General features: G+C 43.6%; 1 protein-coding gene across 2 annotated transcripts in view; it reads right to left on the bottom strand.

The window, feature by feature from the left end:
* LOC110507316 (coagulation factor IX) overlaps positions 1-14,024 on the bottom strand; it is a 23,597-nt gene extending 9,573 nt beyond the window's left edge. Inside the window, exons 1-2 of one of the 2 annotated variants that reach the window (XM_021587231.2) lie at positions 13,808-14,024; positions 13,074-13,240 (exon numbers count right to left, since the gene is read on the bottom strand). In XM_021587231.2, coding sequence (XP_021442906.1) covers positions 13,074-13,240; positions 13,808-13,877 — 237 coding nt within the window. In that variant the 5' untranslated portion in view covers positions 13,878-14,024. The remainder of the gene's footprint in view (positions 1-13,073; positions 13,241-13,807) is intronic. The other variant, XM_021587232.2, reaches the window with a different exon arrangement.

Here is a 14,024-nt window from a genome sequence, read left to right as displayed (position 1 = left end):
GCTTATCTCAATAAGGAAGTGGTCAGATGATGCAGATGCTAAGCTACAGGACTGTTTTGCTATCACAGACTGGAATGTGTTCCGGGATTCTTCCGATGGCATTGAGGAGTACACCAATCAGTCACTGGCTTCATCAATAAGTGCATCGATGACGCTGTCCCCACAGTGACTGTACGTACATACCCCAAACAGAAACCATGGATTACAGAGCTAAAGTGTGGAGTTGGAGTCCCGCTTTCAAGGAGCGGGACTCTAACCCGGATACTTATAAGAAATCCCACTATGCTCTCGATGAATCATCAAACAGGCAAAGCATCAGTACAGGACTAAGATTGAATCACACTACACCGGCTCTGACGCTCGTCAGATGTGGCAGGGCTTGCAAACCATTACAGACTACAAAGGGAAGCACAGCCGAGAGCTTCCCAGTGACACGAGCCAACCAGACCATGCTAAACTACTTCTATGCTCACTTCGAGGCAAATAATACTGAAACATGCATGAGAGCACCAGCTATTCCGGAAGACTGTGTGATCACACTCTCTCCGCAGCTGATGTAAGTAAGACCTTTAAACAGGTCAACATTCATAAGGCCGCAGGGCTAGACGGATTACCAGGACGTGTACTGCGAGCATGCGCTGACCAACTGGAAAGTGTCTTCACTGACATTTTCAACCTCTCCCTGTCCAAGTCTGCAATGCCAACATGTTTTAAGCAGACCACCATAGTCCCTGTGCTCAAGCAAACTAAGGTAACCTGCCTAAACGATTGCACTCACCTGCACTCACGTCTGCAGCCATGAAGGGGTTTGAAAGGCTGGTTATGGCATCAATATCACATCCCAGGAACCCTAGACCCACTCCAAGTTGCATACCACCCCAACAGATCCACAGATGATGCAATCTCTATTGCACTCCACATTGCCTTTTCCCACCTGGACAAAAGGAACACCTATGTGAGAATGCTATTCATTGATGACAGCTCAGTGTTCAACACTATAGTTCTCTCAAAGCTAAGGACCCTGGGACTAAACACCTCCCTCTGCAACTGGATTCTTGTCTTCCTGACCGGCCGCCCCCAGGCGGTAAGAGTAGGTAACAACACATCCGCTACGCTGATCCACAACACAGGGGCCCCTCAGGGGTGCATGCTCAGTCCCCTCCTGTACTCCCTGTTCACTCATGACTGCACGACCAGGCACGACTCCAACTCCATCATTAAATTTGCAGATGACACGACAGATCAGTAGGCCTGATCACCGACAACAACGAGACAGCCTATAGGGAGGAGGTCGTGTGGTGCCAGGACAACAACCTCTCCCTCAACGTGATCAAGACAAAAAGGAAATGATTGTGGACTACAGGAAAAAGAGGACCGAGCACGCCCCCATTCTCATCGACTGTAGTGGAGCAGGCTGAGAGCTTCAAGTTCCTTGGTGTCCACATCACCAACAAACTAACATGGTCCAAACATACCAAGATTGTCGTGAAGAGGGTACGACCAAACCTATTCCCCTTCAGGAGACTGAAAAGATTTGGCATGGGTCCTCAGATCCTCAAGGTTCTACAGCTGCACCATCGAGAGCATCCTGAGTGGTTGCATCACTGCCTGGTATGGCAACTGCTCGGCCTCCGACCACAAGGCACTACAGAGGGTAGTGCGAACGGCCCAGTACATCACTGGGGCCAAGCTTCCTGCCATCCAGGACCTCTATACCAGACAGTGTCAGAGGTAATTGTCAAAGACTCCAGCCACCCTAGTCATAGACTGTTCTCTCTGCTACCGCACAGCAAGCAGTACCGGAGCGCCAAGTCTACGTCCAAGAGGCTTCTAAACAGCTTCTACCCCCAAGCCATAAGAATCTTGAACATCTAGTCAAATGGCTACCCAGACTATTTGCAATGCCCCTCCCCCCTCTTCACACCACTGCTGCTCTCTGTTGTCATCTAGTCACTTTAATAACTTTACCTACATGTACATACTACTAACCCGTGCCCCCGCACATTGACTCTGTATTGGTACCCCCCCGGTATATATTCTTGCTATTGTTATTTTACTGCTGCTCTTTAATTACTTTTATTTCTTATTGTTATCTGCATTTTATTTAAACTGCTCGTAAGCATTTCCCTGTTGTATTTGGCACATGTGATTAATATAATTTGATTTGATCTTGGTGCAGAGGCATATGATCTTCCATAATATCATATCATCTTATCTACCTCTCCATAACTTTTAGTGTTATATGGCATATATAGCCGATAGCATACCTACCTCTTCTGGTGGTTAGGTGGTTTCAAAAGAGATTCCACTTCAAATAATTTATCTGATTCAATAATCTCATCTGGGGGTGGTGAAAATAATTAGGGTGTGCTAGCAAAGCAAAGCACAACTCTGGATTTCTTACATACTCATATCATTAGGTGTGCTTATAAAGCAAAGCACAACTCTGGATTTCTTACATACTCATTATTAGGTGTGCTTGCTGAAGGAAAAGCGCAACTAGATTTCTTGCATACTCATTTATTATTTCATTTCTTTAGCCCACTCTAGAGTTTAAACGATATAATCTATTAACACAAAACCAACTTCCTGATGTCCAGAATGCCCCAACTCAGATTGCTTGAGAAAAAAACCTTTATCATTTGTACTTTTTGAACTATAACAATATTTAAATGAGCTCCCAATGCATTTCAAATGCAAAAAAAGTCTCATAGAGGGTATTTGATCCTATGTATACTTTTGGAACTATAACCATTTTAAATGTGCATTTTTTTTACTTTTTTAAAATGTATTTTACCTTTATTTAACTTGGCAAGTCAGTTAAGAACAAATTCTTATTGTCAATGACGGCCTAAGAACAGTGGGTTAACTGTTCAGGGGCAGAACAACAGATTTGTACCTTGTCAGCTCAGGGGTTTGAACTTGCAACCTTGCTGGTTGCTAGTCCAACACTCTAACCACTAGGCTACCCTGCCACCCCACTATATATGAATCCATTCTTAAAAAGTTATTCAAGTATAAATTACAAAAGTTTGCTGCCCCGGCAGGTTTGAATGAGAACCATAGGAATACAGTGGTTGCTATTCAAAATGGTCCTACTCCTTGATTAAACTACAAGACCAACTATAAAACCTTTAAAAAAAATGTGTTATTCATTAGCACAAATTAGCATCAAATAACTAACCAACAGTAACTATTAACTGTTCAAGCTAGAGACACCAAACCAAATTTAACATGTTCTGGCTATCCTGACTAGAATTGTATTAATTTTTTATTTGATCAGTTATAACCAGGTTTCGTTTCGTTCTGAACAGAACCATTATTTTTTTTATTGTTTTACACGGTTCTGACCAAAGTTCTAAAGTTCTGAACCAGTTCTAACCCCCCAAAAAGTACTGGTTTATATGGTTCCTTTCTGTTCCTTTGTTAAACCTCTGAAATAGATATTATTTAGCTCGACATTAAATTACTTCAATCACCGCAGGTAAAGTTGGTTTCATATTCAGACATTCAAAGATTCGCCAAAAGCCATTTAAAATTGTAAAAATCAATAACTAATTAATTGATTGTCACAGAAACATAAAACTAGGTATGGTTTATTCTATAAATGTCTAGCATACTTTAACTTTTTGGTTTGAATACAAATTGCAGTTTTGATTTGATAGAAATAGTGCTGCTCAATCATCCTATTTTTCCAATCAAATTAAGGAGAATAAGAACAATCCAAAATTGACTTTTGATACTGTCGCAAAGCTAACTAAATAGCAGCATTCAACCCTTGAACTTTGCGACCTTTTGCCACATTTCAGGCTTCAAACATAAAGATATAAAACTGTATTTTTTTGTGAAGAATCAACATCAAGTGGGACACAATCATGAAGTGGAATGACATTTATTGGATATTTCAAACTTTTTTAACAAATTAAAAACTGAAAAATTGGGTGTGCAAAATTATTCAGCCCCTTTACTTTCAGTGCAGCAAACTCTCTCCAGAAGTTCAGTGAGGATCTCTGAATGATCCAATGTTGACCTAAATGACTAATGATGATAAATACAATCCACGTGTGTAATCAAGTCTCCGTATAAATGCACCTGCACTGTGATAGTCTCAGTGGTAGGGCCGTTAAAAGTGCAGAGAGCATCATGAAGAACAAGGAACACACCAGGCAGGTCCGAGATACTGTTGTGAAGAAGTTTAAAGCCGGATTTGGATACAAAAAGATTTCCCAAGCTTTAAACATCCCAAGGAGCACTGTGCAAGCGATAATATTGAAATGGAAGGAGTATCAGACCACTGCAAATCTACCAAGACCTGGCCGTCCCTCTAAACTTTCAGCTCATACAAGGAGAAGACTGATCAGAGATGCGGCCAAGAGGCCCACGATCACTCTGGATGAACTGCAGAGATCTACAGCTGAGGTGGGAGACTCTGTCCATAGGACAACAATCAGTCGTATATTGCACAAATCTGGCCTTTATGGAAGAGTGGCAAGAAGAAAGCCATTTCTTAAAGATATCCATAAAAAGTGTTGTTTAAAGTTTGCCACAAGCCACCTGGGAGACACACCAAACATGTGGAAGAAGGTGCTCTGGTCAGATGAATCCAAAATTGAACTTTTTGGCAACAATGCAAAACGTTATGTTTGGCGTAAAAGCAACACAGCTGAACACACCATCCCCACTGTCAAACATGGCGGTGGCAGCATCATGGTTTGGGCCTGCTTTTCTTCAGCAGGGACAGGGAAGATGGTTAAAATTGATGGGAAGATGGATGGAGCCAAATACAGGACCATTCTGGAAGAAAACCTGATGGAGTCTGCAAAAGACCTGAGACTGGGACGGAGATTTGTCTTCCAACAAGACAATGATCCAAAACATAAAGCAAAATCTACAATGGAATGGTTCAAAAATAAACATATGGTGGTGTTAGAATGGCCAAGTCAAAGTCCAGACCTGAATCCAATCGAGAATCTGTGGAAAGAACTGAAAAATGCTGTTCACAAATGCTCTCCATCCAACCTCACTGAGCTCGAGCTGTTTTGCAAGGAGGAATGGGAAAAAATGTCAGTCTCTCGATGTGCAAAACTGATAGAGACATACCCCAAGCGACTTACAGCTGTAATCGCAGCAAAAGGTGGCGCTACAAAGTATTAACTTAAGGGGGCTGAATAATTTTGCACGCCCAATTTTTCAGTTTTTGATTTGTTAAAAAAGTTTGAAATATCCAATAAATGTCGTTCCACTTCATGACTGTGTCCCACTTGTTGTTGATTCTTCACAAAAAAATACAGTTTTATATCTTCATGTTTGAAGCCTGAAATGTGGCAAAAGGTCGCAAAGTTCAAGGGGGCCGAATACTTTCTCAAGGCACTGTATTCTACCTCTTGGTGATATCATTCAGAAACACAATGTCAACTTTCACTGCTATGCGGACGACACACAGCTGTACATTTTCGATGAAACATGGTGAAGCCCCAAAATTGCCTACCCTGGAAGCCTGTGTTTCAGACATAAGGAAGTGGATGGTGGAATTTTTTAAAACTTTTAAACTCGGACAAAACAGAGATGAAAGGTCTAGGTAACAAGAAATAACAGATCTGCTGTTGGATCTGACAATGAATCTTGATGGTTGTACAGTTGTCTCGAATAAAACTGTGAAGGACCTTGGCGTTTTTCTGGACCCTGATCGCTCTTTTGACTAACATATGAAGAATATTTCAAGGATAACTTTTTTCCATCTTCGAAACATTGCAAAAAACTTTTTGTCCAAAATGTATGCAGAAAAGCTATTCCATGCTTTTGTCACTTCTAGATTAGACTACTGCAATGCTCTACCCTCCGGCTATCAGAATAAATAACTAAATATACTTTAGATAGTGCTAAACACGGCTGCTAGAATTCTGACTAGAACCAAAACATTTGATCATATTACTCCAGTGCTAGCCTCTCTACATTGGCTTCCCGTTAAGGCTAGGGCTGATTTAGGTTTGATTGCTAACCTGCAAAGCATTACATGGACTTGCTCCTACCTATCTCTCTGATTTGGTCCTGCCGTACATACCTACATGGTCACAAGACGCAGGCATCCTTATTGTCCCTAGAATTTGTAAGCAAACCGCTGGAGGCAGGTCCTTCACCTATAGAGCTCCATTTTTATGGAATGATCTGCCTAGAAATGTGAGAGACGTAAGTTTTCACCAATCCCAAATTCATTGGGAGTCCAGATTTCTAAGGGACCTTCTTGCAGTTCCTACCGCTTCCACTGGATGTCACCAGTCTTTAGAAATTGGTTGAGGTTTTTCCTTTGTGTAATGAAGAAGTAGCCCTGTTCAAAACGAGGGTCACTTCAAGTGTACTGTTTGCTAGAGGCACGTGACCAGAAAGGTAGCGTCAGTTTGTTTTCTTCCTGTATTGAACACAGATCATCCCGTCTTCAATTTGATCGATTATTTACTTTAAAAAATACCTAAAGTTGTATTACAAAAGTAGTTTGAAATGTTTTGGCAAAGTTTACAGGTAACTTTTGAGATATTTTGTCGTCACGTTGCGCAAGTTGGTACCGGTGTTTTTCTGGCTCAAACGCGCCAAATAAATGGACATTTTGGATATATATTGACATAATTAATTGAACAAAAGGACCATTTGTGATGTTTATGGGACATATTGGAGTGCCAACAGAAGAAGCTCGTCAAAGGTAAGGCATGATTTATATTTTTATTTGTGCGTTTTGTGTCGAGCCTGCAGGGTTGAAATATGTTTTCTCTTGTTTACGGAGGTGCTATCCTCCGATAATATCTGACATGTTGGCTGGTGTAGCTTTAATCTTACATGTGTGATTTCATGAAAGTTTGATTTTTATAGTAATTTATTTGAATTTGGTGCTCTGCATTTTCTCTGGCTTTTGGCCAGGTGGGACGCTAGCGTCCCACATATCCCAGAGAGGTTAACACAGAGGCCCCACAGGGGTTTGTGCTTAGTCCCCTCCTGTACTCCCTGTTCACCACGAGTGTGTGGCCACACACGACTCCAACACCATTATCAAGTTTGCTGATGACACAACGGTGGTAGGCCTGATCACTGGAGACAATGAATCAGCCTACAGAGAAGAGGTCGGTGACTTGGCAGTGTGGTGCCGGAGCAACAACCTCTCCCTCAACCTCAGCAAGTCCAAGGAGCTGATCATGGACTACAGGAAATGGGGGTGCAAGCACGCTCCCATCCACATTGACGGGGCGGCAGTGGAGCAGGTAGACAGCTTCAAGTTCCTCGTTGTCAGTGCTTCTTCCCCCTCAGGAGGTTGAAAAAGTTTGTCATGGGCCGTCTAATCCTGAAAAGGTTCCACAGCTGTACGATTGAGAGCATATTGACTGGCTGCATCACTGCTTGGTATGGCAATAGCACCGCCCTTGATCGCATGGTGCCACAGAGGGTTGTGTGGACTGTCCAGCACATCACTGGGGCCGAGCGCCCTGCGATCCAGGACCTCTATATCAGGGGTTGTGAAAAGAAGGCCCGGAAAATCGTCAGACTCCAACCATCCAAGCCATAGACAATTTTCTCTGCTGCCGTACAGCAAGAGGTACCGGTGCATCAAGTCTGACAACAGCAGGCTCTTGAACAGCTTCTATCCCACAGCAATAGGACTGATCAATAGCTAACAAAATAGCTACACGGATTATCTGAGTTTAACTTGTATCTTTATTGTATCTTTATTGTTCAATCTTTGCACTCTCCATGCACACTCACAGGGCCCTTAAACACTCACACACACTGTCACTGCAACACACACAAACACTCAGTCCATAATTTGCTCACTCACACATAATATGCAGATACTTTTATACTACACACCCGCTCACATACAAGCTGCTGCTACTCTGTTTCTTATGTCCTGTTACCTAGTCCCCTTACCTCTATACATATCCACCTCCATCAATCCAGTATCCCTGCACATGTACATATGATATTGGATCTGACTTTTAAAATATTTCCTGTATATAGTATGCATACTTACTTACTTTGTGTATTTCTAATTTTCTATTCTAATTTTTTTTTGTAATACATTGTTATTGATTATTTCATTGTTGGGTTTTGAGTTTGTTGGGTACTTGTGCATGTGACATTAAAACTTGAAACAAAGCTAGCCAATCAGAAACAACGGTTTACCAGCGCTGTAAACTGACCAATCAGCAATATGGAGTAGCAGACTGTTCTTAGTGCAGTTTCTGTTTCCGCTAACGCGACTCTGCGCTAAATTTGTTGTTGGTGAAAACTCTATGTAAGCTTTTGGGCCTAACTGTACATGCGCAAAATACACGCCAATCGCTTTAGAGAACATGGGCAGAAAAAGTGAACCTCGATCCACTGATGCAAAAAGGACAATGTCTGAGTTGAATTCAACAACAGAAAAGCTGCGAAATGGATAGTTGAAAATAAAGAGAAGGGAGGGCCAGAACACTGTTTGGGAAAGATTTTGTTAAGTGGTTAAAGAAGATGATAGCAGTGCCGGCTTGATATGCATGATGATTTGGAGGCGCTATAAAAATTCAAGAGTCAAGACGGGATCAGTAGCCTAACTGAAATCTGGACACTGAATGTAGATCTGTAACCTTTCACATAGCCTAATGTAATATTAACTGCTGCAGAATTATAAGCATTTATTGCAGTAAAGTTATACACCAAATGTACATTTTGACTCCGGAAAAGGAGTGGAGAAATATTAATGATTTATTTCAGCATCTTGAGAAAATGAATACGTGGCTAGGGACCGTCTGTAAGAGTGCAATCTTTATCAGCATCATACAAACTGATAGTATTTAAACCACATAAAATATGCATCCAAGCTGAACTGAAATCTTATCAAACATTTTGGGTCATTTCACAGTTTTAAATTTCCTTAAAACCGGTCAAACTGGAAATTTCGCACAGAAAATCTTTCCATTTAAAAAAAAAAAATTGCGATGTAAACTAGATTGAAGAATTCATAAATGTATTCTGGTGAGCACAGGTTTATTAAGAGTTCTAGCGCAGTAATGTCGGAAGAGAAACTACATGTATCTAATTATAGACAAATTGACTAACAAATAGCCTATCAAATGTCGGAAATTATAAGCAGAAACATATCTAAATTAGGCTTCAAAAAATAATATCGTGCACCCCCTGTCAAAAATGTGTTATGCCGTCCATGTCTGTACAGCACATCATCAATCTGCCTGTTAGGGTCGGGTGCGGGACTCAAATTTTCACTTTAGAGTCGGGCGGCTGACACGCACATCACTAATGTGGTTCTCTTTCAATTATTCTGTTTGACTAGTGGAATTCACCAGAATCTCCTAGTAGCTTGAAGAACCAATCATACATGTCGAGTGGCGAATGAGGGAGTCCTTCCCCTCATACTAAAGAGCCACCCGCCTGCCCTCTGATCATTTTCGCCTCTCTTCTTCAAAGAAGAGTTCTACTTAGCTCATCGCAGCATGACTTGATCTGTTTTCCTCTAACTGTTCAAAGGTGTGCTGTCAAGGTTACGGCACCGAGCGCAGGATTTATCAGCTCTAATCTTTTGTGTTGGGAGTCTTTACCGAAAGGAAAAGTTTTAACTTTGGGTAACAATTTGCTTCACCGCAAGGCTAGCTATCCTACCAACTGTTTTTTCTACCTGGAAGGGTAGAATTACTAGTTCGCTCTCTCGTTTAGCTCAACCCACTAACGTTATTGATTAGGCCGACTGTTCTAGCGTCACTGTTTATTGGTCAAGAGCCATGCTTTTGTTCGTCATAAGACTCTAACTTTGTCCTAACTAGCTAGGCTACTAGCCCACATGGTGAATGATAGCTATGTTCACATTGTTAAAGGGTTAGCTTCTCTGGCTAGCACTGTGCTACCTAGCTAGGCTACCAAGCCCAAGTGGCGAACGCTGGTTATGTTTCACTTTGTTCTCGAATTAGCTGTTTTGTGGAGCCATGGAACCTGCTAGCTTGGCTCAGAGTGCACCAAGCAAGGCCCTGGCCCCTGTCCCAGCACCGGCACATCCATGCCTATGTGGGGCGACCAATTTCGGGCAGGGTGTCGAACACGCAGAAGCAGCATTCAACGACCACCGGTCATGCATCCATTGCAAAGTTTTGCTGCTAACACACTCCACCAAAGAGTGTGCAGAGTTGCCCAATGTAGTTCATCTCCTACTCTTAAATTGAGTGGGGAGACTGCTTCGCAGACCCAGCCCTCATGGGCTGGCATCTTGCTAGGCTACCCCGAGGACATTCACCCAATTTTCCAGGGCTTGGCTCCAGTGGGGGGGGGAAAGGGACCTCGTTTTTGAAGAGGACGATGGAGAGGGTATGACCGACCTCCTCAAGGCAACGGAGGAGGAAGAGGACGAGGCGCAAGCCACTCGGCCATCTTCCGCCCTTAGCAGGGCATCAATGGCAGATGAGATATTTGCTCATTGATGTCTGCAAACAGGCAACTGAGCCTTGCCATGAGCCTTGCAGTGGTTGGGGAGAGAGCCCTGTGGCTCAACCTGTCCAGCCTGTTGGACGCTCATTTTCACTTAAGCATCCTGCCAGCACACAGGTTTCTGAAGTTTGCTTTTCAGGGCACAGCCTACAAATACCTCGCTGTCCCATTCGGGCTAGCGTTATAACTCCCCGAACATTCAGCAGGTGTGTAGAGGCAGCTTTCTCACCCCTAAGAAACAAGGGGCTAAGAATCTATGCCTACATAGATGATTACCTGCTTTACTCCCTGTCCTGGGAGGAAACGGTATGAGACACAACTGAAAAAGAGCTGTTCGGTGCCAACACAGAAAATAGAATACATAGGCATAAGGATTCTCTCTCTGATCAGGCAACACTAGGAAGACCGCTTTGCGTCTATCTGACAGTGCCTCTCCCTGTTCTGCAGAGGGTGCTCAGTCATGTTCAGGATGGGTAGAACCACTTTGCCTACTAAGGTTGAGAGACTTCCAGTGCTGGGTGTTTTGCCCAACGCCTGTGTGCATGGCTTCACCTCAATCGGCAGATAGACGTGACTTCCGCATGTTTTTCTACCTAACCAATCGGAATTGTCACGTCTTGATCAGAACGGACAATATGACTGTCAGGGTAGAACTCCCTGCGTTTACACAGACTATCCTCCTGGATTATTCTGTGGAGCAGAGCACACCTACTGCCCATATGTCCCAGGAGTACTAAACATAGAAGTGGACTCATTTTCCAGAGGGAATCCCAATCTAAGGGACTCCTTTCCCAAGTGGTGAAACTGATCTGGGAGCGATACGGTCAAGCGTCCATTGATATCTTTGTATGGCAAGAAAACACATACTGCCCGATGCTTTTCAAGCTAGCAGGAGACGCACCACTGGGAGTGGGGACGAGCTGGCACAACCTTGGCCAAGGGTGTTGCTTTACACTTTTCCTCCCCTCAGCCTCACTACCCATTCTGGCCAGAGTGAGGAAAAAGGGCTTATCCCTTATCTTGATAGCCCGTCGATGGCAAGGCAAGCTCTGGATAGCGTAGATCACTCCCCTGCTATACAACAAGCCTTGTCAACTACAGTTTACACAGGGATCTGCTGACCCAAGCAAACAGAAAGATTTTCCACCCTCACCCGGAAAGTCATTGAGACAATCCAGAGTGCTAGGGCCCCCTTTACAAGCTCACTGTATGGAAATAAGTGGTGCGTTTTTTAGAAGTGGTGTGAAAAAACAGATAATTCCTTACCAGTGCTCTGTATCTGAGGTTTTATACTTCTTGCAAGACCTTTGGGACAGAGGGAAGTCTTTCATCACTGTCTAAGGTCTATCTAGCAGCTATCTCGACCGGTCATATAGGCTTTGTCAAGAACACGGTGGGAAAACAAACCGTTATGTCATTTCATGAAGGTGGCACGTCGCTTATGTCCAGTTCCCAAGCCTTTAGCCTCATCATGGGATTTGTCTATTGTGCTTGAGGCTATTTCACAGCAGCCTTTTGAGTCGTTGGAATGTGCGGAGATTAAATAGCTTTCCTTTTAAACCGCATTAAGTGAGCTATTCGCGCCTGCAGTTTGCCCAGGGCTTTTCCACGGTCACCTTGTTGCCCAACTCCGCATTTATGCCCAAGGTTAGTGGTAATTACAATTGTCTCGCCTTGAAGCTTGTGGATTTCCACAAGTCAGTTTTCCTTTCTATGGAAAAGGAGCGGCTGCACCGTTTGTGTCCAGTACGCACGCTGCACATATACTTGGATAGGATGAAAGCTTTGCGCAAGCAACTGTGTCCTGCAAGAGGAGGCCCCTCTCTTGTCAAAGGTTGTGGAAGCTATTATATTGGCCTATAAAAGCAAGGGGTTACAGCCTCCAGAGGGCCTAAAGGCTCACTCCACCAGAGCCATGGCTACCTCTTGGGCACGGTTCCAAGGAATGTCCTTGCAGGAGATATGCGCCCTCTTTGGCGCATATTGTCCTTAGTGACAGGGCCTCTGAGGATTGATGTTGAGACTACCTGGCTTCGTAGAGCGTGTGCGATACAGGAGTTAGCCATATCCCAATAGTGAGATATCGAAACTAATAATTGAAAGAAAACTAAATGCAACTCCGGTCCTTTGATATTATGAGTGAGACGGCTCACCACGTTTTCCTACTTGCAAGAGTGTGAGGAAGTTCGGTATGCACAAGAATGATCTGAGGGCAGGCGGGTAGCTCTTCAGTATGAACGGTGGTGCACCGACAGACATATATGATTGGTTCTTCGAGATACTTAGGAGGTTAATTGGTTAATTCCACTAGTGAGATGTCGCGCTCATAATATCAGAGAACCGGAGCCACGCAAGTAACCTTAAGTTTGTCTTCCAGTCAAGATGATCCAATCACTATCTAATCAAGGTTCAGTAAGTGTATACATGGTATTAAGATGTATCTCTTATTGGTCCACTGTGTCCAGATGAGGGCACAATCAGAATGTGATCAAAATCCTGACATAGGACACGTTAGTGCAATCTGCGAAGTATGAACAGAGCGTTCATAAGCTCTGGTCCAGGGTGCTCGTGCGAATTCCCTGCACCAGAGCTTTCATGTGATGGAGCTGTTCTAGTACCGTCTTCTCCTTGGTCTGGAAGATCTCGGCAGCCTCCTCCTGGGAACAGGTCTCCTCATAGCACTCCCGCTCCAGGTTGCCGGGCATCATCTCCTCAAGGAAGAAGTTGGCCCTGGGCCGCCGGGGCCCTCGGAGCAGCTGCACTGCATGCCTCTGCTCCAGAAACACTGTACAACAGAGTAGGGTGAAGTTGCCCCTAAATGTTGATTTTGGGTCAGTTTAGAATTTTCCCCACTTATGGTTAAGGTTAGGATTGAGGGAGGGGAAGCTGATCCTTGATCTGTACCTAGGGGAAATTTCAGAGTGGGGAACCCCAGAGTGGGCACAACACTGCAGTCCTGTGTAGTTCAGTTGGTAAGAGCATGATGCTGACAATGACAGGGTTGTGGGTTCAACTCCATCACATACATGTAGGCCCATGTACTGTGAGCTTCTTTGAAGAAAAAAAAGTGTCTAAGTGGCATTCATATACAATAGTGATGTCTGTAACCCATTGACAAGAGCCTCGAGCAGAGATTTGCTGGTTTTAGTTGTGTAGCTTAATCATATCACCGAACTGAGTTCCATTTTAAGTTACTGGAGTGAGAATATCAACCATATTCGACACCCATCACAAAAGTAAATATCTCATCAAGTATCTAGTAAGCTAGAATTGAGGTAGGTGGTTTAATTACAGATTGCAAATACGGTACAATAAATGGGCACTTTCCACTGACTACAAGGTGAAGGGTTACCTTTTGATTCACACAGGGAACCGACTGAGACCAGAAGTACTGTGAGGAGCCAACCGTCAGACTGCGACATCTCTCCGCTCCAGGTAGAAGTTGAAGGGATTGAACTGGGATCAGCTAGGTTCACTAATCTAGATTTTAGTTATGAGAGAGAACCTACCGTTTTCTGTGGGTGTCTGCTAAAATGGTGGCTTTTCCCCACAAGCTCAGCAATTGATCT

Source organism: Oncorhynchus mykiss, chromosome 27, assembly GCF_013265735.2.
Source record: "Oncorhynchus mykiss isolate Arlee chromosome 27, USDA_OmykA_1.1, whole genome shotgun sequence".
In the NCBI taxonomy this organism is placed as follows: Eukaryota; Metazoa; Chordata; class Actinopteri; order Salmoniformes; family Salmonidae; genus Oncorhynchus; species Oncorhynchus mykiss.
Note: the sequence above shows the minus strand (reverse complement) of the source record. Positions and strands in the feature narration are given on the sequence as shown.